Below are 26,515 nucleotides of genomic sequence, written 5' to 3' on the forward strand. Positions count from 1 at the left end.
ATAAAAATATTAAAATTATTAAAATTATATAATAAAATTAAAGATAATCTACTTAAAAAACTACCTTCCCTTAATAATTATTCTTTTAATAATAATTTTAATATCTTTATTATTAGCTGGGTTATGTATTGCAATATAACGTTTAATTGGTGTAGTGGTTAATTATTGTTAACTATGGAAGGAAGGAAGGCAAAAGGCTTAACTATGCTAGCTATTTAATATATAGCGCTAAAGCTGCTGCCTGCCAGGTATCCTAATAAGCCAAAGCTACCTAATTCCAAACAATCCTTTATATAAACAATACTTATTATTCCTATATTAGCAATCTTTATTTTATAAATATATATTACTTTTAAAAAGTATAAAAAAAAGGAAGGTATTAAATTAAATTAAACTTAAGGTTAAAAGGCAATTAATTAATTATATATATATGGTAAATTATAAATATGCTATTATTTTATTATATTATATTATTATAAAAAGTAAGCATATAAAAAAGCTTAAGTTATTATTAAAGAATTAAAGGTTAGTTAATTTATTAAAATATGTAATTAATAAAAAAAGGTTAATTAAGTATATATATATATTAAAATATCCTAATTATATAAAGTTAAAAAGCTTAAAAAGTTATAATTACTATATAAATATTTTATTTATAATGCATTTTATAAACTTATACTTTTATTACTTATAATGCTTAAGTTAAATAAAAATTAAACTAAACCCTTAAATTATTAATATAATTATTTAATCTTTAAATAATTAAAGTTTTTTAATTTAGCTTAGCTTAAGCTTTGCTATGCTTAATGCTACTTATTAAATAAAGAAATTAAGGAGTATAATTAAAGGATGAGTTATTAAAGTAAAGGTTAATAAGTTATAAGAATTAATAAATAAGGTATTTAAATAAAGGGAAAAGTAAAATGCAAGATAAAAAATATTAATTAAGTTAATAAATAATAATACTTTTAATTTTAATATATAAGTATTAAATTATAAAATTTAATTAAAGATGCTTATTAAATATAAGCTGGCAACTTAAGTACTTATGGAATAATAATAACTCTTATTATTTAAACCCTTAATATATAAGCATTATTATAAAAATCTTAAATATAAGGTTTACCCTTAAAAGAAATATAATTTAAAGTTAGCTAATTATATTATATTATAAAGTAATTTATAAATAATTAATAAATATAAATTAAACTTTTATACTTTTATTATACATTACCTTTTATTAAGGAAATTATTTTATTATTCCTTATTAAAAACCTTTAACAATCTTTTTATCTTTATAATTACATAATATATATACTTAAGTTAATTATATTAATATTAATATAATAACTTTATAATATATAATATAATAATAATATTTAAGATTATATTAATATAATTTGCTAATAAGTTATTAAATTATGCTTTAATAATTTAAGTTTAAGTTTTAATATATTATAATTTTCCTAACTTTTTATTATATTTAAATAATTACCTTATCTTCTTAGCTATAATTTATATAGCTTTATATCTTAATTATAATATTATTTATATTTATAAAGCATTAAAAAGTATTATTAAGGGCATTTTTTATAAAGGCATTAGCTAAATTATAATTCTTAATAATTTAATAAATTTTAAAGATCTTATGCTTCTTATATAATTATTAAAAAGTTATAATATTAATTATAAGGCGCTTTTTTTTTATTATGCTCAGCTTAATTAAATACTTATATAAAAAGTATAAGTTAATATATATTATAAGAAGAATTATTGCAATATTTAAATATATAATAATTTAATATAAAATAACTGCTAATATTATAGCTATATTAAAGCTATTAATTATGCTATAAATCTTTAAAGTTAAAATATTTTAAGTTACTTTTTAATACTTTATTAAGAATTAATAAATAATATTACTTTTAATATTTTACTTAAAAGCTTATAAAGTTTATATTTTATTTATAAATATAATAATAAAGCTAATTTATAAGTTAAGGTTCTTATTATTAATAAATAAGCTATTAATAAAGATTATTAATTTAGCTTAAAATAAATTTAAGGGTATATATTAAAGTTTATATTTTAAGTTATTAACTTATTATTATAATTAATAATTTAGCTTATTATAATCTTTATAAAAAGGCTTTTAAATTTAAGCTGCTATTAATAAATTAAACGCTACCTTAAATTAATAAATAAAAATAAGATATACTCCTTATATATATTACTTTATATATTATTAAGCATAATTATTAACTTTATTATTAATAAGTATAATTTTTTTACCTTAGCCCTTTTAATAAAAATATAAAATATCTTTATTAAAAATACTTATAATTATATTATTAAAAATAAATAACTTATTAAGAGTAAATATTTCTTTTAACTTATATTAAATATTTATCTTTTTAATCTTTTAATCTTTTAACTTTAAAAATATTAAAATATTAAAAGATAATATATTATTAATTTATATAATAATAATAATAAAAATATCTTTTCTTTAATTTATAATTAAAAAGCATGAATTATATATTAAAATAATTATACTTAAATCATTATAATAAAACTTATAATAAATTGCTTATTAATATATATTAAATTTAGCAATATTATAAAGCAATTTAATAATTTATATAATAATTTTAAAAGGGTATTTATTTTAAATCTTAAGAAGTAAGTAATATAAAATAAGTTGCTTAAGCTTAAACTTTAATTAAGAATATACTTAAATAATATCTTAAAGCTTTAATTAAAAGCTTTATATTAAAAGGGATAAAATTAAAGTAATTAAAAGCCTTTAGCTAACTCTTTAAATAATTAAAGATTATATAAGAATATTATGCTTATTCTTATCATTATATTTAATAATAATAAGTTATAATTTCTTATATAACTTCTTAATCTTATATTTAATTTTATAAATAATATATAACTTAAAAAGCTAAATACTTTTATATATTTTAAAATTAAAGTATTTAAAGTAAAAAATATTATTATTAATTAACTTTATAATCTCCTTATAATTAAACTCCTTAAATAAATTACCTAAAGTATTAATTATATTATTATATTAAAGCTTTAAAAAAAAATCATAATTCTTAACCTTTCATTAAGTAAAATATATTTCTTTTAGCTTATTCTTTAATCCCTTAAGCCATTTATATTATTAAAATTATAATAATTTTAATATTACCAGAATTAAATTAAATTTAAATTAAATAAGCTTATTAAAAACATTATTTAAATTAAAAACCAGCTAAATATTATCTTTGCTATTTTCATTTTAATAATATAGCTAAATTAATATTAATTAAAAAACTATTAAGCCGTTTAAAAGATTTAATATAAGGTTATATTTATTAATGTTAAGCAACTTATATAATCCTTACCAACCATGCCTTTCTTACCATACTTATATATTACTTTATAATAAAAAACTTAATACTTTTATAATATTTAAGTCATTATAAGTATTTAAAGCTATATTAACTTATTATTTAATATAAACCTTATATAGCTTTTTTATAACTTTTTAAATAGCTGCTATTTTCTTAAAAGTTAAGAAAGTTAATATAAAGTCTTTTATAAGTCTTAAATATATATTAAAAATAAAAAGTATTAAAATAATATTATTAAGGCTAATTATATTATTTATTATCTTAATAATTATTTATAAAATAAATTTCTTAATATAAATTCTTAAAAGTTTAATATAAAGAATATTAAAAACTTATTAAAGCAAAGCATAATACTTTTTAACCTTATTAATAAATTAATATGCCTTTATTAATACTTATTTATAAATAATGCCTATAATTTATATAATATTTTAAAATTTTATTAAGATAAAGTTAATTTTAGCGTTATAAATAATATAGTTAAAAAGTTTTAAATAAATATTTATTTAGCATTATTAAATAGCCTTTTATATATTCTTTATAAAAAGAGAAATTAAAAAACGTTTAGCTTAAAAAAAGATTGCTAAATTAATAACTTATAAAATAAGTAAAGCAAGCAAATATATAATATTTATAATAATTTTATAATTAAAGTTAATATTATCTTAAAAGTTAAACTTAAAATATTATAATATTATAAAATAAAGTTAATAATAATAATAAAATTTAAAAATTATTTTTAAAATAAAAGGATTAATATTATTATAATTAATATTAATAAAAAGGTATAAAAAATAATTAATTAAAGGGTATTTAAATTTATAATAAAGTTATTAAAGCTCTATTTTTATTAAAAATATTATTAATATATTATTGCTTTTTATATTAAGGAAAATTTATAAATATCCTTACTTTTAAGTAACTAAGAAAGTCTTTTTTAAATAATTATCTTTTTATTAAATTACCTTATTAATAATATTTTAAAAAAAGAAAAAGTTCTTATTTATGTTTTAAATATAAAAAAAAAAAGTAAGCTTATTTATAATATAAAATATTAATAATTTTATTAAAATATTAACTTATATTATATTAAATAACTTAATAAATAAGCCTAAATTAAATTATATTTATACTTTGCTAGCTTATATAATATTTAAGTATATAAAAGATATTTAATATTATAAAGCTTAGAATTGCTTATATTTAATTATTAAGAATATTATTATATTTATATTTAATATAATACCTTAATATTATTAATAAAAGTATTAATTTTAAATAATAAATATTTTTATTATTAAGTAATCTTTAAAATTAATATAAATATTAAAGCTGCTTATATTATTAAAGAAATTATAAAGAAAAGCTTAATTTATTAAAAAGGTATAATAAGTATACCCCTTTTTATTATTATTAATCACTAAAGTTATTATAATATTAATAGCTTTAAAGTTAAAACCTTTAAAGTTAATAAAGAATATATTAAATTTATTATTATTAACTTATTATTTAATATCTTTATATATATAAATATATATAACTTTAATATATTATTAATCTTTAAGTTAGTAATTTATTAATTAATATCCCTCTTTATAATATATAAAATATTTTTTCTTTTTATATTATATATTGCTATTATTACCTTTATTAAGCTAATATTCGCTATTATAACTACCTTTATAAAGTTTTTTATTATAGCTATTGCTTTTAAATTAATAAGGCTAATTTAAGTAAAAATTTAATTAAAAGCTATTACTTTTAAAAGAAAATTAAGAATACTTTAAATATTAATTATTATTATTATAATGCTTATTAAGATAATATTACTTTTTAATATTTATAATAATTAAATTATTATTATTTTAATTATTATAATTATTAATATAGCCTTATTTATAAGCTTATTAATTATTTCTTATAATTATATATTATAATATAAGGTTTTAAGCTTTTAATGCCTTAATATATTATTATAAAATAAAGTAAAGTTGCTTAATATTTATTAGCATTATTAAAATAATATAATAAAATTTAAGAATACCTTATATTATTTATAAAATTATATTTTATAAAGAGCTATTTTTATAAATAATATACTTAAGTGCTTTATAGCAAAGCCGCATTTTATTAATAAGCATTTAAAAAATATTTATATAACTTTTATTTAAGTTTCTTTATTAAAAAATAAAAAAAGTTAAAGTATTTTAATTTATAAAATAGTTATAATAATTATTATTTATATTAAATTAATTCTTAAATTTCTTATATGCTTAAATAAATAAGTTTTCTTAATTAATAACTTAAATATAGTATATTTTTATTAATTCCTTAAGTATATATAAAAAAGCTGCTTTAAATTATTAAGGCTAAATTTATAAATTATTATAAGCCTTATAAAAAAAGAAAATCTTATTATTAAAAATATTATATAATTTTTTAATAAATATTTTATCTTTATAATAATATTTACTTAAATTAGCTATTATATTTAAATTAAGTAAAAAGTTCTTTATTTTTATTAAAAGTAAAAAAGCATAATAATTATATATTATATAAAAGTTATTAATTAAAGAAAGGTTATTACTTTCTTTTAATAAATTAAAAGGTTTTAAAGGACTATTATTACTTTTACCATTATTATTAAATAAGCTAAGTAATTTAAATAATTTAAAATTAAGAAAATTATTATTAATAAGTAATTCCTTATCTTTTATTAAGGTATAATTAAAGTTAAAAATAATATAAATACTTAAATTATAATCTTAAATTTAATTAATTTTAAATATAATATAATATTTTTACTTTTAATTTATTAGCTATTTAAAATAATTTAATGCTTTAAGAATATATATAAGTTTCCTTAAAGTATTTATTCCTTAAATATAAATACCTTTAACTTAAAGAGTTTTCTTAATAATATATAATAAATCTTTATTAACTTATATAAATATTAGCTTAATTTAGCTATAAAAGTTCTTAATAAATACCTTATATACCTTATTATTTAATATATATATTATAGCTTAAATTTAACCTTAAATATAAATATTTAAGTATTATTTATTATTAAGAAATCTTAAGGAATTTATTTATACCAAGGAATTAAGTATTTTAATAATGCTTTTAAATATAAAAGTATAATTCATTATAATTAATATTAATAAACTATTTTAGCTAATAATATTACTTATTATATTTACTATTTTATTATTTTAATAAAATAATAATAAAGATATATTTAATTTAAAAAAGAAAGTAATAAAAAGGGGAAATAAGTAATATTAAAGGAAAACAAAAAAGTTAAGGGTTATTTTTATAACTTAGCTATTAAGAGGTAAATTAATTCCTTTCTTTATATTTATTTATATAATAAAATACAAATAAATATATTATTAATAAAAATAAATATTAATTTAGTTTTTTTAATTATAACTATTAAATTTAAAAGTTGTTATTAAGGTTATTTAAGGTATAATAAATATATATATATTAAGAATAAGGAAATCCGCTATAGTTTTTTATTATAATAACTATCTTTTTATATATTAAGTATTATTATTATTATAAATTATGCTATATAAATTTACAATATTAATAATATTAATTAGCATAATTAAAAGGTTATTTTTTTAAGCCTTGCTAATTTATAATTACCCTTATAATTATTAATTAATATTAGCTAAATTATGTATTGCAATATAATGTTTAATTAATATAATAATTAATTATTATTAACTATAAAAAAAAGGAAGGTAAAAGGTTTAACTATGTTAGCTATTTAGTATGCAGCGCTAGGGCTGCTGCCTATTAGGCATCCTAATGGGCCAAAGCTGCCTAGTCCCAAACAATCCTCCACATAAATAAGACCCATTATTCCCACATTTATTATATTATTTTAAATTAAAAAATATAATTTATTAAAAACAATAATTAAAAAAAATTTAATATAATGCTTATAATAAGTTTATAATATAATTTAAAAAAAATAAAGTTTAATATATCCTTATAGTTTATTATATTTATAATTAAAAATATAATAACTCTTTAATTTATATTACCTTCCTTATTTATAATAAAATATATTAATATTAATTTATATTTTTTATTAATAATGCTTTTATTTTTAATAAAATAGTAAAAATATAAATAATATAAAATGGAAAATGCTAAATTTATTATTAAAATTAATAAATAATAAGCTTAAATTATAAAATTATAATTAAAAAATATTAAATTAAAAACTTAATAAAATTTATTTTAAATATAATTTAACCTTAATATTATATATATTATTAATTTAAAAAATTAATTAGCTAAAAAAAATAAATAAATTAATACTTTAAAAAATAATTATTATACTTTATTTATTAAAATAATTATAAATAAATTTAATATCTTCCTTATTATTTAAAATATTATAAATATTATTATTAAATTACTTAATAATAAATATATTTTTAAGTTAAAATTTTTTTTAAATAACTTTAAATTAAGTAAAAATATAAAAGTAATTAATTATAAGAAATATAATAAATTATAAAATAAATTTTAAAATAACTTTAATATTTTAAAGAATAAAAATAAAGATTATAAAGAAAATAAAGATAATTTAAGTTTAATACTTTGCTTAAAAAATAAAATATAAGATAATTAATTTATTAAATATATTTCTTAAAATTATTTATTAATTATAAAGGTATTGCTATTTTTTAAAGGGAGTAAATTATAAGAAAGGAGCATTATGTAAACTCCTTATAAATATTAATAGGTAATCCTTAGCCTCTTGGCCCTTTGGCATAAACTTAAATAAAACCACAACCTAAAACCAAATACAACCCTCTTATTGCAAAACCCCCTGACACAGAGGGCCCCCGAGCGCCCAGATGGCCCAGAGGGCCCAGAGCGGCGAGGGGGCTTAGGGCGGCGAGGGGGCCGAGGGCGGGCAAGGGCGCTAAGGGGGCAGAGGGCAGAAAGGTAAAAGTAACTTTTAAGTTGTGAATAAAGGGGTAGCTATAAGACCTCTTTAGGATAGCTATAGCTATGCTTTATTAATAACCCTATAGTATTAATATTTTATAACGCGTGCAGCTAATTTCCTTGTACTAGGTGGGCCAACGCTGAAAGCTGGGTAGGCGTACTATGGAAGCTAGGTAGGCGTACGTTAACTCGGAATATAGCCTTGGAAAAGATTCGCCCACAGTAGTTTCATGTTATCTTATTGAATCAAGGTATTGTTTACTAGAGTAGGATCCTAGAAAGGATATGCTATAAGACTCTTTGTGATAGGAGTAAGTTAATTCAATTAAGGAGATTTCTTCGAGTAGATTATCTTAGAGCAGGTTATCCCATAGGAGGATACCCCATAGGAGATTATCCCATAGGAGAGAGTCAATTCACCACGGTGAGGGCAGCCTGTGGCGGTAGTCGGCCCCGCCTCAGGTAATCCACTAACCCAGGTTAGCACTGGGGATCCCTGCTCCCTCCCCCAGCCGATCGCTTCACCGCCCGGTAGAAAAGTTGCCTTGCACGGGTACATTCAACCCTTGCGACAAAAGTTCGCTTCTTGTACTTGCGACACCAAGCAAACGTTGCTGCCATCTTACGGGCGATCATGGCCCCTTCCAAGCGCAAGGCCGAGAACGACTTCATCCTCACCATATCCGACGACGAAGACGTACCTTACGAGGAAGAAATAGCCCCGCCGCCGCAGAAGAAGGCAAAGAAAGCCCGCAAGGTCAAGCAAGAAACCTACGAAGGCGAATGCCGACGCCGACGCCGACGCCGACGCCGAAACCGACGGCGCAGGCGACAATGATGGAGACGATGGTGCCATGGACCCGGACTTCGATTTCGACTTTGGCGGCGAAACAAAGTACCTGACCGATGACATCGAGGAGTGGACCTTCGACGGAGCAGCAAAGTCCACGACAGCAGGCCCGAAACAACTTCTAGAAAGCATAATCCGGAGGAGAACCAGCAAGAAACAAGGCGAAATCGATGGTGGGGACACACAGGAGGCTGGATCTAGCGCAGAGAACAGCGATGACGACCAGATCGACGACGACGATGATGAGGAAGTACTTGCCGAGGACGCGTTTGGCATGAACGTCGGCTCTGACGTCGAAGAATCGGAAGACGAGGATGGAGTACATAAGATCGAGGGCGAAGAGGGCGATAGCGATGGCGAGGATGGGCAAGATGATGACGCCGCGTCGGACGGGGACTCTGTTGCCACGCCCGTCGAGCATCCCGATGATGACGGCGAGGGTTCCGACTCGGACGATGACGACGATCGGGAAGATGCCGAGGAGATTGCCAAGAGGGACGCTTTCTTTGCACCCGAGGAGAAGGCCAAGCCGGGCAAGAAGGACACTGCCGGCCCCTTCACGGCCATGTCGTTATCACGTCCAATTCTCCGAGGCCTCGCAGCCGTTGGCTTCTCTAATCCCACGCCCATCCAGTCAAAGGCAATCCCCATCGCGCTCATGGGCAAGGACCTCGTCGGTGGTGCTGCTACTGGTTCGGGCAAGACGGCGGCTTTCATCGTCCCCATCCTGGAGCGACTGCTGTACAGGCCAAAGAAGGTCCCAACCACCCGTGTCGTCGTCCTCACCCCGACCCGTGAGTTGGCGATCCAGTGTCATGCCGTGGCTACGAGGCTCGCCAGCTACACCGATATTACCTTCTGCCTGGCCGTTGGAGGCTTGAGCCTGAAGGTTCAGGAGGCGGAACTGCGGCACCGCCCTGATGTCGTGATTGCCACGCCGGGTCGTTTCATCGACCACATGCGCAACTCAGCTAGCTTCACCGTCGAGGGGGTCGAGATCTTGGTCTTGGATGAGGCTGATCGGATGCTCGAGGACGGTTTCGCGAACGAGCTGAACGAGATCCTCCAAGAGATACCCAAATCCCGCCAGTCCATGCTCTTCTCCGCAACGATGAACTCCTCAGTTGACAACCTTATCCGCCTCGGCATGAATAAGCCGGCTCGGATCATGGTGGACTCGCAAAAGACCACGGTCACCACGCTCGTTCAGGAATTTTTACGTCTACGAAGCAACGAGCACTTGCGCTTTGGCTTCCTTCTTCATATCTGCAACAACCTCTACACAAATAGGGCGATCATCTTTTTCTCCAGGAAGCAGGATGCACACCGTGCACGCGTCATCTTGGGCCTCCTGGGGCTGTCGGCCAGGGAGCTCCACGGCAACTTGAACCAGACAGAGCGAGTTGCCAACATTGAAGCCTTCAGGACCGGTGAGGTTGCGTTCTTGTTGGCAACCAACCTTGCTTCTCGTGGTCTTGACATCCGGGGCGTCGAAACGGTCATCAACTTTGACGCACCAAAAGACATTAGCGTCTACCTGCACAGGGTCGGACGAACAGCCCGTGCGGGCCGCAAGGGTACTGCCATCACACTCGTTGCGGATTCTGATCGCAAGCTCGTCAAGGCGGCTGTCAAAGCGGGCAAAGTTCAGGGGACCAAGACCCGGAGTATCACGATCGAAACCGCCTTCGCCAAGGAATGGCAGTCCAAGGTGGACGACCTCGAAACCGAGGTGGATGAAATCCTCGCGGAGGAGAAGGAACTGAAACAGCTGCAGCAGGCCGACATGGAGCTTCAGAAGGGCGAGAATCTGATCAAACATGCGGCCGAGATTAAGTCACGGCCGAAGCGGACATGGTTTGAGACGGAACACGAGAAAAAGAAGGCAAAGGAGCCCGCGCCGTCGAAAGTCAGCGCCCTGAGGGAGAGCTTGAAGAAAAAGCATGCCAACGGCAAGCTGAGCAACAAGGACATGAAGAAGCTGGACAACAAGGCCGAGAGGCAGAATGGCAGGCTGTGGAAGAAGGGAGCCGCCGAGCGGGCAGGTAAGGGAGCCGTCCTGAACCTGCGGAAGCCGGGCAAAGGGGCAGGAAAATCCAGCTCGAGCAAGGTAAAGGATGGGCCGGCTTTCAAGGCTGCGGATGCCGGGCCAAGGGGGCCAAAGGCCCAAAAGGGTGCAAGGGGAAAGGGCAGAGGACGAACGTAGGCTGAAGGCTGAAGCATCTTAGTATTCTTCTCGTTCGCTACAAGCTGTAGTTCTTAATCGCATACTGTTTCCTCAAGGCGTCGTACGCTTCACTCCACGTACCACCAGCCCGCGCAGAAAACCACGGTGTTGGTGTACGGTCTGCAGGTAAAAGCTATATTCTTCATGAATGCACCAAACACTGCACTACTCGACATTTGTACAATGTTTTACAGATTTGGGTGGTCGATTAATCCGTCTCCTTTCTGAGATGTTGATGCCGGGGGGCTTCCGACCGCAGGCCATTTTTTTGGACTCATCCTGTTTTTCATGTCCCTCATCAGATCTCGTGGGGCGCACTTCCTGGTTCACCCCCGTCACATTCTCCTGAGAGTTACATGCCGGGTCCTTGTCACCAGCCGTATAAAACAAGTGAGACTTGACAACCGATCCCGGATTGCTGCATCCTGGCATCACCTAGCAAGAACAGGCGGTACCTTCTGGCTTCCACGGATTACTTTGCAACAAGTAGAATGAATACATATGGTACCTGTGGGATGATGATTTTTTTGATAGCCTTACATTTATTGCTTATCTCCACGTATTAATATTTTTGAGAGTCCGTGAACTCCTACTAATAGGGAATCCAAATCCATGCTCTTGTAGGTACGAAGCTTGGCATGCTGGGTCAAATCAAGGTCCGGCTCAGCAATGACATCACCGCCGACATGACCATTTCAGTTAGACCTGGTTAGACCGATTTATGTAGTAAGACGGCGATTCCCACATAATTCCTCAGCCTGTACCAAGGCATAGTCTCTCTGATCTTCAAAGAAATACTCCATCCAACGACTCATCAGATATTCCACGGCCAAGGGAATAGGAGAGTGAGCCACGCACACCATGGCACCCGGAAACCCTAATCGCGAGCCAACTCTCTTCGAGGTCCTCTCCATCTCTCCACGGAGCCTGGACGGTCAGGACCAAGCGTCGCAAGCCAAGATCGCAAGGCAAGCATACCGCCGCGCGCTGCTCAAACACCACCCTGATCGCCAGGCCCAGAAGACCGACGAAAACGCCGCTGCAACATCAGACTCGTCATCGGCCTCAAATGAACAGTCTTCGCAGCACTTCACCGTAGACCAGATCACAGAGGCCTACACCATACTTAGTGACGCAAAAAAGCGGCGCGAGTATACGCGCACACTGCGGTCACAGACCAAGACGACATCATCGAGTAGTGCTCACACAAAGACCAAGAGGAGACAAAAGTCCAGGTCTTCGGGGGTAGACACGGTCGTCCTGGATGATGATATGAAATGGGACGGCAAGCGGCGGTTGTACTACCGCGCCTGCGATGGCTGTGGCAAGGCCCGCGGGTTCAGCTTAAGGGAGGATGAAATTGAAGAGGACAGCGAGGAGGATTTCGAGATGATTCTTGAGTGCGCAGGGTGTGAACAGAGCCTGAGTATTCTCGTGCCGGCTCTTGCTGACGAGGACGACGGCACGCAGCTGGCTGGGCAAGGGGCCTCGGGGCTACAGGCCCAGCAGCCACAGGCGAACGACCCGGCATCTCAGAGGAGCCACAGGGACCCATCGCCGCCGAAAAAGAGCCGGGGCTGGGGATTCCGTCTTGGACTGGGACTGTCGCTTGGCGGGGGTGTGAGTGCCCGTGCTGGGAGTTGACGATGGGTCAAGTACGCTGGGGTGACAAACCTACAAAGAGAGGTCCATCATTCAGTCAAGCTCAAGCCTCCGATTTATTGGCAGGCGCGTGTTTTATAGACGTACAGTCATGTCATGTGATTGAGCCTCAACTTGTTACGGAATGGCTGATGGGTAGGGTGAAACATACCTAAATAGGCGTCCCTCGAGTTGAGTTGCCCTTAAGTTTGGAATGGTTGTAAGGATAGAGTCTTACTACGCTCACAGTAAGGTGGGGTGATCCTAAGATGAGCTTAATTAAGTGGAGCTTGGCTTGGTTAAACTTGCCCGGCGCATAAAGACACCCTATATTAGGATATGCTAGCAGCCTGGATCCTAAGGCTATTTAATTAAATTATAGGCTAGTATGTTAATAGCTTAAATCCTAAGATCATTTAATTAAATTACAGGCTAAATAATTAAGGTAATGGTTAAGTTAATTATATTATATTATTAGCCTTATAAATCTTAACTAATACTTAGTTATTAAGCTTTATAATTCCCTTTTTAACTGTTAAATAATAATTAAGTTATTATATATATTAATTTTTTGCTGTTATATTAAAATTATATTTAAGGTTAATATAATTTTTAAAGGGGGTTGGAAAGTAAAATAATAAAAACAATTATTTTATGTTAATATATTTATATTTCATAATAATATAATTTAAAAATTATATAATTTAATATTAATATAGAATGTTTATATAAAAAGGTTTAATATGATGATTGGTTTTAAGTAAGGATGGTTGGCTAGTAATTTAGTTAAAGAAAAGAGTTATTAATATTAATTATAAAATTATATTTTAAGGAATGTTAATTATTAAGAGTAAAGTATTGAAAAAGAATGGTAATTAATATTTATAATTATAATAAAAATAAGTTAATTAATCTTAATAAATAGGTAATAATTAATTATTATAAAGGAGGAAACCTTAAGACTTAACCTTAATAAAATAATTAATTAGCTTAATTTAATTAAGATTAATTATATTATTTCCAAGGCCATGGCTAACGCCTTTTAATTAATTATGGCTTCTTTACTTAAGATTAATTATAGCTCTTAATTAATCATGGCCTCTTTACTTAAGATTAGTTATTATAACAGTGCACCGTTTAAAACTAATAGAAAATAAATATATATAAGTTTATAGCCCCCCTCCTTTTCTTTTATTTAAAAAGAATTAATCTTTCTTTATGTTATTTTCTAAGCAGCTTGCTTTTAAAAAGGCCGCATGGCGCACTGATCATGCATCTGGCTTCTCTCTATAAAAAGCGTAGGTTTAAATCTTGCCATGGCCGCTAAGACCTTTTTTAGGAATTTTCCCCTTGATTATGCTATGATAAATTGCGGCCTGCCTATTTATAACCCCTTTAGCTAAAAGGGGCTTATATTTAAGGCCTTAAAAACCTTATTAAAGCTAATAAAAATAAGCACTTAAAGAAAGCTTTAAGCTTTTAAAACTTTAAGTTAATAATGCTTTAAAATATACTTTATAATAAGGCTTTTTTATAAGAAGCCTTTAAATTAATTAATAAATAAACCTTATTATAAGCCTTAATTAACTTTATTAAAAGCCTTGCATTAATAAAAATAGTTTTATAATCTTGCATTAAAATAACTATGGCTTTTAATAAGAAAGTAATAACTTTTTATTAAGTAATTATAAGGAATTTACTTATAAAAAGCAGTTCTTATTAAAATTAAAATTAAAAAAAAGGATTATTAAAAAAAAAAAGTAAGAAAGGGCTTTATAAATCTTAGGAAAGATTAAGAGAGGAGCTCTTAATTAAAGGAATTAAAAAGCATAATAATTTTTATTTAATTTTAAGGCATAGTTTTTTTAATATGGGTAAATTTATAAAGGGATTATATATTAATTAGCAAGCTTTATATATATATATTATAGCTTTATATAAATAGAATATTATTATTATTATTATTATTGCTTTTAAAAAGACATTTTCTTTCTTACCTTTTATAAGCCCCATTTATTTTAATTTATTTAGCAAAACCCCTTAATATAAATAATTATTTTTACGCTTATAAATAAGGCATAAAGTTGCTTATTATACCTTATTTTATTAATAAATAATTATAAGAAATTTCTTTAAATAGTTAAAATATTTATATAATAATTATATTTAAGGTTATTAAGTTTATTATTAAGTATTTAAATTATAAAATAATTTTTTTATTATATAAGTTTTTTAAATTATTAAGTAAGTTAAATTAAAATAAAAACTTAATTTTATATTAAAAAGTGTTGGAATGATATTAAAGCTAACCGCATAGAGATATGCTAGTGGGTGGGTGTTATGGGCTCGGCCCCAAAGGGGCTGCAAGCTGGCTAGCGCCTTCCGTCATAAGCTAGTTTTGCTAGCAACCTTATAGCTATTTAAGCTAAAAGGTATGTAATAATCTAAGCTCCCTTGGATTATCTAGCTACATTATATAAGGCTTGGGCAATAGCTTAAGCCCATTACATAGCCCCTTTTCCTAAAACCCCCTTAATATAATAATATAATTACCCCCAAGGCTTACCCGAGATATTGCCTTTTTAAACCAAAGATCTTCTTTATAATTAGGTAAAACCATAACTTAAACTCTTAACCCTAAAGCTTAAATTATATATTATAAGCTCGGCCTTAAAGGGGCTGCAAGCTGGCTAACGCCTTTCGCTATAAGCTAATTTTGCTAGCAACCTTATAGCTATCTAAGCCAAAAGGTACGTAATAATTCAAGCTCCTTTGGATTATTTAGCCACACTATATAAGGCTTAGGCAATAGCTTAAGCCCATTATAGTGGGGATAATTAATCCTACCTTAGGGTATTATGTAATACTTCCTTATATAGCACCCATTTACTTCCTTATTTTATAACTTAAATAAAATAACAAAGATAAAATTTAATTAAATAAATATTATATATATATATAAATATAGCTATATAATAAAGATTATTTAATATTAATTAATAATTATTTAATGTAATTATAAATTAGTAAAAATAAAGAAATAAGTATTTATATAAATTTTTAAAGGCTTTGCTTAATAAAGATTAAATAATAAAAATAATTAAATTTATATGCTTATGCTAAAAGCTTAAAGGTTTTTTTTCCTAAGCTATAATATAATAAAGAATAAAGAATTATTTAAAAGATAAAGTTTATTTTAATTATATAAACTAAATTTATATTACTTAATAAAGATTAAAGGGTAATTATAAATAAAGGCATATATAGTTAAAATAAATAAAGTATATATTATTATATAATAATTAATAATTAATATAAAATAATATAAAAATTTTAAAAAATATTATTTAATATAAACCCTTTTAAAATATTTATTAAATAATAATAAGTTATAATTATATATAAAGAAATAACATAAGGAAATATAGTTTTAATAGCTAAATAATAATAATTTATTAATTTTAAGTTTTAAAATAAAAAAGAAATTAATTTTATAATATTATTATTACTTATATAATTTATAATATACTTTATATAAGTAATTATTAAAATAATTTAACTTTAACTTTAATATAATATATTATTAGCATTATTAATATTAAACTTTAATAAATAAATTATATATTAATTAAAGTAAGTTTTATATTTTTTTAAAAATAAATTATTAAATATAGCTAAGATTAAAGGAATATTAATTAAGGAAATAAAAATTAATAAATAAATACTTTTAATTTTAAAGTATATATAAATAATACTTATATAACCTACCATTTAATAATTATAATAATAATCCCTAAATCTTTATATATAAAAAGAATAATAAGATATATAATAATTATAAGTTAAAGAAATAATTAAAAAATCTTAAAGGTATTATTAAAGCTTAATATAAGGAAATATATAATACTTTTAAATATAAATAGCTAATTTTATTCCTATATAATAAATATTATTAAGAATAAAATATATATAAAAAGTAAATAGCTTTTTATAATAGCTAAATATTGCATTTATAATATATTTAATTTATATAAATAGCGCTTTATATAACTTACTTTTAATATAAATAATTTATAATAAGCTAATTAACTTATAATTAATTTTAAATCTTTAAAAAAGATAAAGGAAAAATTAAAATTAAATAAGGAAATTATATAACTTGCTTTATAATAAGGTATAAATATTTATTAGCTATTATTAAAGATTAAAAATTATAAAAGATTAATATTATATTATATTTTTAAATATTCTTTTAAATTATATAAAAAACTTTTACTTATATTATATTAACTTAAATAAATATTAAAAGGAATTATATAATTTATTAAATATATATTTTAATATTAATATTAATTATAATTAATATTAAGCAAATTAAATAAAAATTTTATTTATATAAGTTAAAAGAAAAGATTTAAATAAGATATTATTAAAAACCTTAAAAATACTTTTAAATAAGTTATAGCTTATATAGTATATATTAAAAAAAGGATATTAAGGAAAACTTACCCTTTATATAATTATTTCCTAAGCTTATTAAGCTATATTAAAGTTAAAATATGCTTTAATAAATTAAAAATTAACTTATAAGGCATTATTTATAAATCTTTATATAATAATTTAAATTATAATAAAAAGAAATTTAACTTATTAATTCTTTATATATAATAAAGTAAATATTAACTTTATAAATAAGCAATATATATTAAATTTAAATATTTATTAAAAATAATATATAATTATTCTTATTTTAATAAAGAAAAATCTATATAATAAAAATTTATATAATTTATATTATTTATAAGCTAAAGCTTAAAATAATTATTTAAGCTATATTATATAAGTAATTAATTTAAAAAATACTTTATATATAAAAAAGAAAAATATTAATTAATAAATTACTTTAAAAAAGAAAAAAGTAATATAAAATATTAATACTTATAAATATATAAAAACCTTTATTAAGAATTTATTTAAAATAAAAAAGGCTTTTATTTCTTTATATTAAAATATAAAAAAGAAAAGCTAAAAGATATTTATATAAATAAATAAGTATAGAATTTATAATTATTAAATAATAAAAATATTTTATAATAAAATTTTATTAACTTTATATTTATTTATTATATAATAAAAATGAATATCATTTTTACTTTAAAAATAATTTTAATAAAACGTTTTATATTATATAATTTATATAATATAATATATTAAGAAAAGCTTTAAAATATAAAAGTAATAAAAATATTTATAATTAAAAAGCTTTAAATTATAATATATATTTATAAAAACTTTTATATAAAAATATTATAAAAAAAGATATAATAAAAATTAAATTTAAGTTAAATAAAGCAATTTCTTTTATAAAAATAATAAAAATATTTAATTAACTTAAAAAAATTACTTATTATATCTTAAATATATTAATATTATTCTTCTTTTTATTATATAATATTAATAAACTTAAAGTATATTTTAATAATATAATAAATATAATTATATAAAATAAAATAAAAATCCTTATTATATAAAAATAAAGATATATATTTTTTAATTTAAGCTATATAAAAAATAAGATTTCCCTTATAAAATTAAAGCTTAAGAAATTATATAAATATTTTAGTTATCTTTAAACAGAGTTGTGACTATATCTGTATTTATTGTATTTATATCTATATCTGGATATAGATACTGTATTTGTATTTGTATTTAAATATAGATATTGTATTTGTATTTATATTTATATTTGTATTTGTTTTGTATTTATATCTATATCTATATCTGGCTTCTTTATATATTTATATTTAAATATAAATATAGATATAAATATAAATATTAATATGGTATTTATATTTATATCTATATCTATATCTGTATTTAAATATAGAATTTTATATCTATATCTATATCTATATTTAGGATTTTTTTTATATTTATATCTGTATTTGTATTTATATTTAGGATTTTTTTATATTTATATCTGTATTTGTATCTGTATCTTGTATCTGGATATAAATTCACAACTTTATCCTTAAATAAAGAAACTTTATAAGCGTTTTAAAAATATTAAATATAATAATATAAAAAATTTAATTTTAAAAATAATTTAAAGATTTTATTATTATTATTAATTATATAACTTTATTTTAAGAAGATTTAAATTCTTAATTAAGGATAATAATTACTTTAATTATAAAGTAATAATTAATATTATATAATTAAGTAAAAAGAATGCCTTATATATAATTAATTTAAATATTAACTTTTAAGTAATTATATTTTTAATTTTCTTATTTATAGAAAATACTTAAAATGCATTATATAAATATTATATTTATATATATATTAATTTCTTAAATTATATTATATATAATTTAAGTATAAACTTTATATTTAAAAAGTTTAAAAATAATATAAGAATTATAAGCATTTTATATAAAGTAATGCTTATTAAAGCTTATTAAGCTATTAATAAAATTAAATATTTATATAAATTTATAAAGAAAATATATAATATTCTTAAGATTAAAATTAAATATTATATAAATAATAAAATTATTTTTTAAATAATTATTAAAGCCTTAAATAATATAATTAAGTTAAAAAGTTTTATATTTACATTTTTAATATTTAATATATATTCTTAAGTTTTATATAACTTATTATTATTATTAAAGATTATATAAAAAGTATTAATAATTTAAAAGGTAATAAAGATATTTTATATAATTAAAGTAAAAATAAAAGTTAATTATATATTAAATATAAGAAATAAGTTAAATATTAAAATTATATTATTCTTATCTTTTTAAAGTAAAGTTTTTATATAAAAAGAAAATAAGGGATAAAAAGAGTTATATAAAATTAAGGTTATTAAGAATTATATAATAATAATTAAAATATTAAATAAATTAACTTAATTTAAAGTAATTTATATTAAATTATACCTTTATATAATAAATTTAATATTATATAATAATTTAAATGCCTTTATATTTAAGGCTATATAAAAGCAAAAACTGCTTAAAAAATAAAGTAAATTAAGAAAAGCTATTATATAAGCATTATTTAAAAAATACAAATAATTAAGAAAGATAGCTATATAATATACTTTCTTTATTATTATTTAATATAATATAAGTATCTTTTTAATATAAAAGGAAAAAAATATATATAACTTAATAATTAAGCTAAGGGAAAATAATATAATTATAGCTTTTAAAAGATTATTTAAGGAATTTAATGCTTTTAAACTTAATATACTTATAGCTAAGAAAGTATTTAAATATATATTACATAATAAATATCTTTATAAGTACTTTTATATTTTTAAGATAAAAATAATATAAAAAGTAAAAAATAAGTTAATAAAGTTAATTAAGAAATTTAAAATAATAGTTTAAAGTTTTAATAATAAAAAAAAGTATATAATGTTAATATAAGCTTTAATAATTTAAAGGATAAGTTAATAAATCTTATTTATATTAAAATTAATATTTATTTATTATTTTAAATATTATATAAAATTATAAAATATTACTTAAATTTATATTTAAATAAAGAATAAGCTTATTTATATAATTATTATATACTTATTATTAAAGCTTAAAAATAAGTTTTCTTTAAATATAATTTTAATTATTTATAAGCTATTATATAAACTTATAAAATTAAAGTTATATTAATATAAAATATATATATATATATTATATAAAGGCATTAAAAATAAAGATATTAATATATAATTTATGCCTTTTATATATAATAAGTAAATTATATAACTTTAAAATTATAAAAATATAAATAAATAATACCTTTTTAATTATTATTAAAGCATTTTTTTTTTAAAAAAAGACTATATAAAAAAAAGTTTTATATAAAGCTAAAATAAATTTTAAAAGAAAATAAGCTATTAAAGTTTAATAAAGAAAGAATTAATTTCCTAAAAGAAAACTTTTTATTTATATAAAAAAAATAAGTAAGTAATCTTAATTTAATTAATAGCTATATAAAAAATATATTATAATAATATATCTTTTAATAAATATAAAAAGCATATATTATATTTATTTATTAATTAAAAGCAGTATATAATTTCTTATTTACTATATAAATTTAAGATCTTAATGCAAAAAATATTAATATATTTAATATATAAATTAAGTAATAAAGAGAAAACTTAAATAAAAAGATTATATTTATTTTATTAAAATTAAAATATATAAAGTTATATATCTTTATAAATAAATTATTTACTAATAATAAAAACCTTATTTCTTAGCTAAGATTTATTATTATATTAATAATAAAAACTAATTATATAAAGAATAATTTTTAAATTATTAAAAATATAATTTATTAAAGTTTTATTAAATATAAGTATATAACTTAAAGCATATTAGCTAATAAGTTATATAAAATAATAATTAGCTTTAATAATAGTATAATATTTAATATAATTTTAAATTAAATTATAAATTGCTTAAGAAAAATAAAAATTTAAATAATAATTTATATAAACTTAAGATTATTATATAAATACTTTATATAATTTAAAATAATTAATAAAAAGTAGCTAATAATTAATATTATATTTTTATAAAAGGTATATAAAAAGAAAGAAATTTTAAAAATATAATAAATTAATAGGAAAGATAACTTAATTAATGCTTATATAAAAAAAGCTTTAAATAAAGCATTGGAAAGTTTAATCTTAATTAATATATTAAGAATTAAAATTAAGGCATATATAAAATGCTTAAAAGAAGCAAGTATATAAGAAATATAAAAGGAATGAAAAAATAGAATTAAAAAAGGGGCTAAAGGAAAACTTAATAGATTTATATAAATTAAAAGGGGTATAAATAAAGCTTAAATAAAGCTAAAATATATAATAATAAATTTAAAATAAAGTTTAAATATAAATAAAATATATAATAATAAATTTAAAATAAAGTTTAAATATAAATAAAATATATAATAATAAACTTAAAATAAAGCTTAAATATAATTAAAATGCATAAAGAATAAAGTTAAAATTAAGTTAAAATATTTAATAAATAAATTAAAATATATAATAAGTTATTATAAAATAGCATAAAGAATTATTATATAGAAATTATTAAAATACTTTTAAAAATAAATAAAAGGAGAATTAATTTTTAAATAATATTTAAAAAATGCAATATATAATTTAATTCTTAAAAAGATTAATATATGAAATTTAATTATATAAAATTCTATCTTTTTAAAAAAATATTATATAAAATTAAAACTATAGCATAATTATTCTAAAATCTTATAAGCAAAGATATATAAGTTAATTACTAAATTACTCTTCTCTTCCTCCTTAATTTCCTACTAAATATTAATAATAAACGCTAAATTATATAAAAAGCTTATATTATTATTATTTAAATTATTATTATTATTATATTTTTTATAACCTTTATAATTATTATAAGCATTATATTAATAAGGTTAATAATTCTTATAATAAGGGTATTAATAACCTTATAATTATTAAATATAAATTATATAAATATCTTCTTAAAATCCAAGAATTTAATAATAACCTTAAAACTAATAAGCCTTAAGCATATCTTATAAGCATTATATATATAAGCTATTATTATTACTATATAATTAAATTAAAATAGCATAAAAATAGCTTAAATATTAAAGGATTTAAATAATATAATTAATAAAGAAAAAGTTAATATTAATTAATATATAAATATTACTTAATAGCAAGGTAATAATTATATACTTAATATCTTATATTATATATAAAATTAAAAAATAAAAGGTATAAAAAGAAAGAATTATATAAATATTAATATAAAGAAAAGTAAAAAAAGTATAATTTAAAAAATAATTAATAAAAAGAATTATAATTTAATTGCTTAAAGTTAAACTAGCTATTAATTAAAAAAGGCTAAAAATTAAACTTAAAGAGTTTTAATTAATAATAATAAAAGCTATTAGCATAAGCAATAAAAAAGTATAAATTATAAAAATAAGAAACTTAAAAATAAATATAATAAGGAAGTTATAAGGGTTAATTAAAGGAAAAAGGAAGCTATAAGGGTTAATTAAAGGAAAAGAAAAGCTATAAGGGCTAAATAAAGAAGTATAATAATTAAAAAGGTTAAATAAAAAAGTATTATAATTAAATATTATATAATTAATTAATTAATTATATATATTATAAAAAAAGAATTATATAATATAAGGAAAAATATTAAGTAAAAAGGAAGAGAAAGTATTATATAATAAAGAGGGAAGAAAAAAAAAGTAAGTAAAATAAAGAAAAAAATAATTTAAGTATTAGCGTTAAATAGCGCTATATATGACTCCCTTTTTAAATAATTAATTAATTATAAAAGCTAATAACTTATTAAAGATAGCTTTTTTTATTTTTTTTATATTTATATAATTAAGTTTATAATTAAAAAGAATAGTAAAAAAATTAAATAAAAAATATCATAAAATTTTAAATATATAATATTAATTATTATTTAAAAAGTATTAATTAAATAGCTAGCTTTATTTATATTATATAAATAAAAAATAATAATATAACCTATAAAAATAAAGAAAATACTTTTCTTAATAAGTAAAAAGAAATATATAAGCAATATAATTTATTTAATATTATTAAGGCATTATATAATTTAAAAATAAAAGACTTTTAATATTAAAATAATATTAAAGTTAATTGCATAGAAATATGCTAATAGGTAAGGATGATTAATCTTACTTTAAAATATTATGTAATACTTCTTTATATAATACTTATTTGCTTCCTTGTTTTACAACTTAAATAAAATAATAAAAACAGAATTTAATTAAATAAATACCGTATGTATATATAAATATAGCTATATGGCAAAGGCTATTTAATAAAAAGGCTATTTTTAAATAAATAAAAGTTTTAATTAATTATTAATAAATTAAATAAATTATTCATTAAAAATAATAATTATAATTTAATATAAAGAAAAATAACTTATTAATTTTAAAATTTTAAATTTAAGAATTAAGATTTAAATATCTTTTAATAATTTTTAATTAATTATAAATAATTAATAATAAAAATATGAAATTATTTAAAAGATTTTACTTTTTCTTTATTTTAAAATAATTAAAAAGAAAAAGACTTTTAAGATTTATTTAAATATTAAAGTTAAATTTTAAAAGGGTTTTAAGTTAAAATAATTAAGTTTAAATAATTATATTTAAAGAAATTTATTTCATTTTTATATAATAAAAATACTTAAATAAGTAAGAATTAATATAAATTAATTAAAATAAACTTAAGAAATTTAATTTAATTAAGTTAATATTTTTTAATTTTAATAATTATATAAATTATTATACAAATAATTAAATAAATATAATATATTAATATATTAAAAGTATTAATTATTAATAATAATAATAATTTAAATAATTAATTTATAAAATAAATTTTAAATAAAAATAATTTTAATAATAATAATCTTATTTATTTAAATTTAAAAATAATTAAATAAAATAATTTTAAATTTAAAGAATTATTATTAATAAAAGTTAATTTTATTAATTTAAAATTTAATTCTTTTATTAATATTAATATTATTAAATTTTTAAATAAAAATATTTTAATTATTTAAAAAAACTTATTATTAATATAAACTTATTATAATAAATTAAGTTATATATATTTAATTATTAAAAGGGTTTGCTTTATATAAAGCTTTAAAATAAAGTTTTAAGGTAAGCAATTAATAATAATAATAGCTACTTTCTTTAAAATAAAAAGCATTTTATAAGAAAATGCTTAAAACATCCTTATATAAATTAAAAAGATTATATATGTTAGTTGGGTTAACGTATATTGGTTAATAGCAGACTGGTTGTGTTTAAATTGGCTATGATATAGAGGGTAGGTTATAGCGAAGCTGCAGCCTTCCCCCGTTTAGCTATAGGCTAGCTATAATGGTTTATGCGCAAGGCACGTAACCACCAACTGGCAACCAGCTAGCATTAGCTGGCAATTACTATTAATAAAACTAATTTAAACCTATGCATTTATAAATTTATGCATTGCATATATATACTTATTATATAAGCACGCCACACCTATATATATTATTCCTATACTAATAATCTTTTATATATATATATGCATACGCTTTAAAATTATACTTTTCCTTTAAATTATTGCTTAGCTAATTAAATTGCTTAGTTAATGTAAATATTTTATCCTTTAAGAAGCTATAATAAGTTAAGTGCCCTATAGCCATTACTTTAGTAAATTAAGTGCAAATATTTAAATACAAATATACTTAAATGTTTTAAGTACTTAAATTGCTTAAAATTGCTTAATTAAATTATTTAATTACCAATATTTTAAAGCTTTAAAGTATTTAAATGCTATACTTTAATTGGTTAAAAGTTTAAGTTATAGTTATTAGCTTAATTATTGTTATTAAAGCATTTATTAAAGTAATTATTGCAAATATTATTAAGGTTATTACTTAATGCTAAGTAATTATCCTCTTCTTATAAGTTATAATTATTTTTATAAAAAATATAGTAATTATTATTTTAAGTAGTTTCTTTTTAATTATTCCTTTATTTTTTTAATAACTCTTAATTATTATCTATTAAAGCATATAATAACATTAATTGCATACTTAGCTTTGCTTAAAGCTATAATAATAGCTATTAAAATTATTATAGCTTTAATAATAATGGTATTATGTATTTATTTTATTACTATTTAAATATATATAGGTATTCTTAATGATATGCTTAATAGCTTTATTAAGGAGGAATTTGCTAAGGAGGGTATTAAAAAGAAGGGGCTTATTAATAAGGTTGCTAATAAAAAGGGATTAGCTAAAGGAGAGCCTGCTATTGCTAATAAGGCATAGTTTGCTAAAGAAGTTATTACTTAATAGCGTTGCTATTAATATCGTTAGCATTGCTTGCCAACTTATTGCAATGGGCATTAAAAATATATGCCTTTAGCTTACGTTTTAATTTAAATATTAAGTTGTATTATTAATAAATAGCGTTTTTCTTATGTTATATATTTATAGCTTTTATAAATAACTTTATTATTATAACTTAAGAATTTATAAATACTTATAAATAATGCTTAAATATAGTTGCTTTTAAAGGGTTTTAAAAAGGATTAAATAGCTAAGGAGTAAAGGCTTTCTTGTAACTAGTAATAGGCATTATTGCTATTATTATTATTATTAAGGTAGATCTTAAAATAATTAATTATAAGGTAAAAGGAAGGGAAAGAATATTCTTGCATTATGCTTATAAATTAATAATTAGCTTTTAAATTATTTATTTATAAATAGTAGCGCTTAAATGCTATTATTACTTAGTAAATTAACTTTTATTAAC

General features: G+C 21.8%; 2 protein-coding genes across 2 annotated transcripts; both read left to right on the plus strand.

Annotated features, from left to right (window-relative positions):
• Nucleotides 1-9,021: 9,021 nt before the first annotated feature.
• INS49_005903 (uncharacterized protein) lies at nt 9,022-11,443 on the plus strand (the record flags this gene model as incomplete). The annotated part of the gene is made up of 2 exons (XM_043166679.1): nt 9,022-9,084; nt 9,167-11,443. The coding sequence occupies 2 exons, from the start codon at nt 9,022-9,024 to the stop codon at nt 11,441-11,443; spliced, it is 2,340 nt and encodes a 779-aa protein (XP_043027823.1).
• Nucleotides 11,444-12,325: 882 nt separating this feature from the next.
• INS49_005904 (uncharacterized protein) lies at nt 12,326-15,481 on the plus strand (the record flags this gene model as incomplete). The annotated part of the gene is made up of 2 exons (XM_043166680.1): nt 12,326-13,084; nt 15,434-15,481. The coding sequence occupies 2 exons, from the start codon at nt 12,326-12,328 to the stop codon at nt 15,479-15,481; spliced, it is 807 nt and encodes a 268-aa protein (XP_043027824.1).
• Between the last annotated feature and the right edge of the window lie 11,034 nt (nt 15,482-26,515).

This window comes from Diaporthe citri, assembly GCF_014595645.1.
Source record: "Diaporthe citri strain NFHF-8-4 chromosome Unknown scaffold_2, whole genome shotgun sequence".
Taxonomy (NCBI): Eukaryota; Fungi; Ascomycota; class Sordariomycetes; order Diaporthales; family Diaporthaceae; genus Diaporthe; species Diaporthe citri.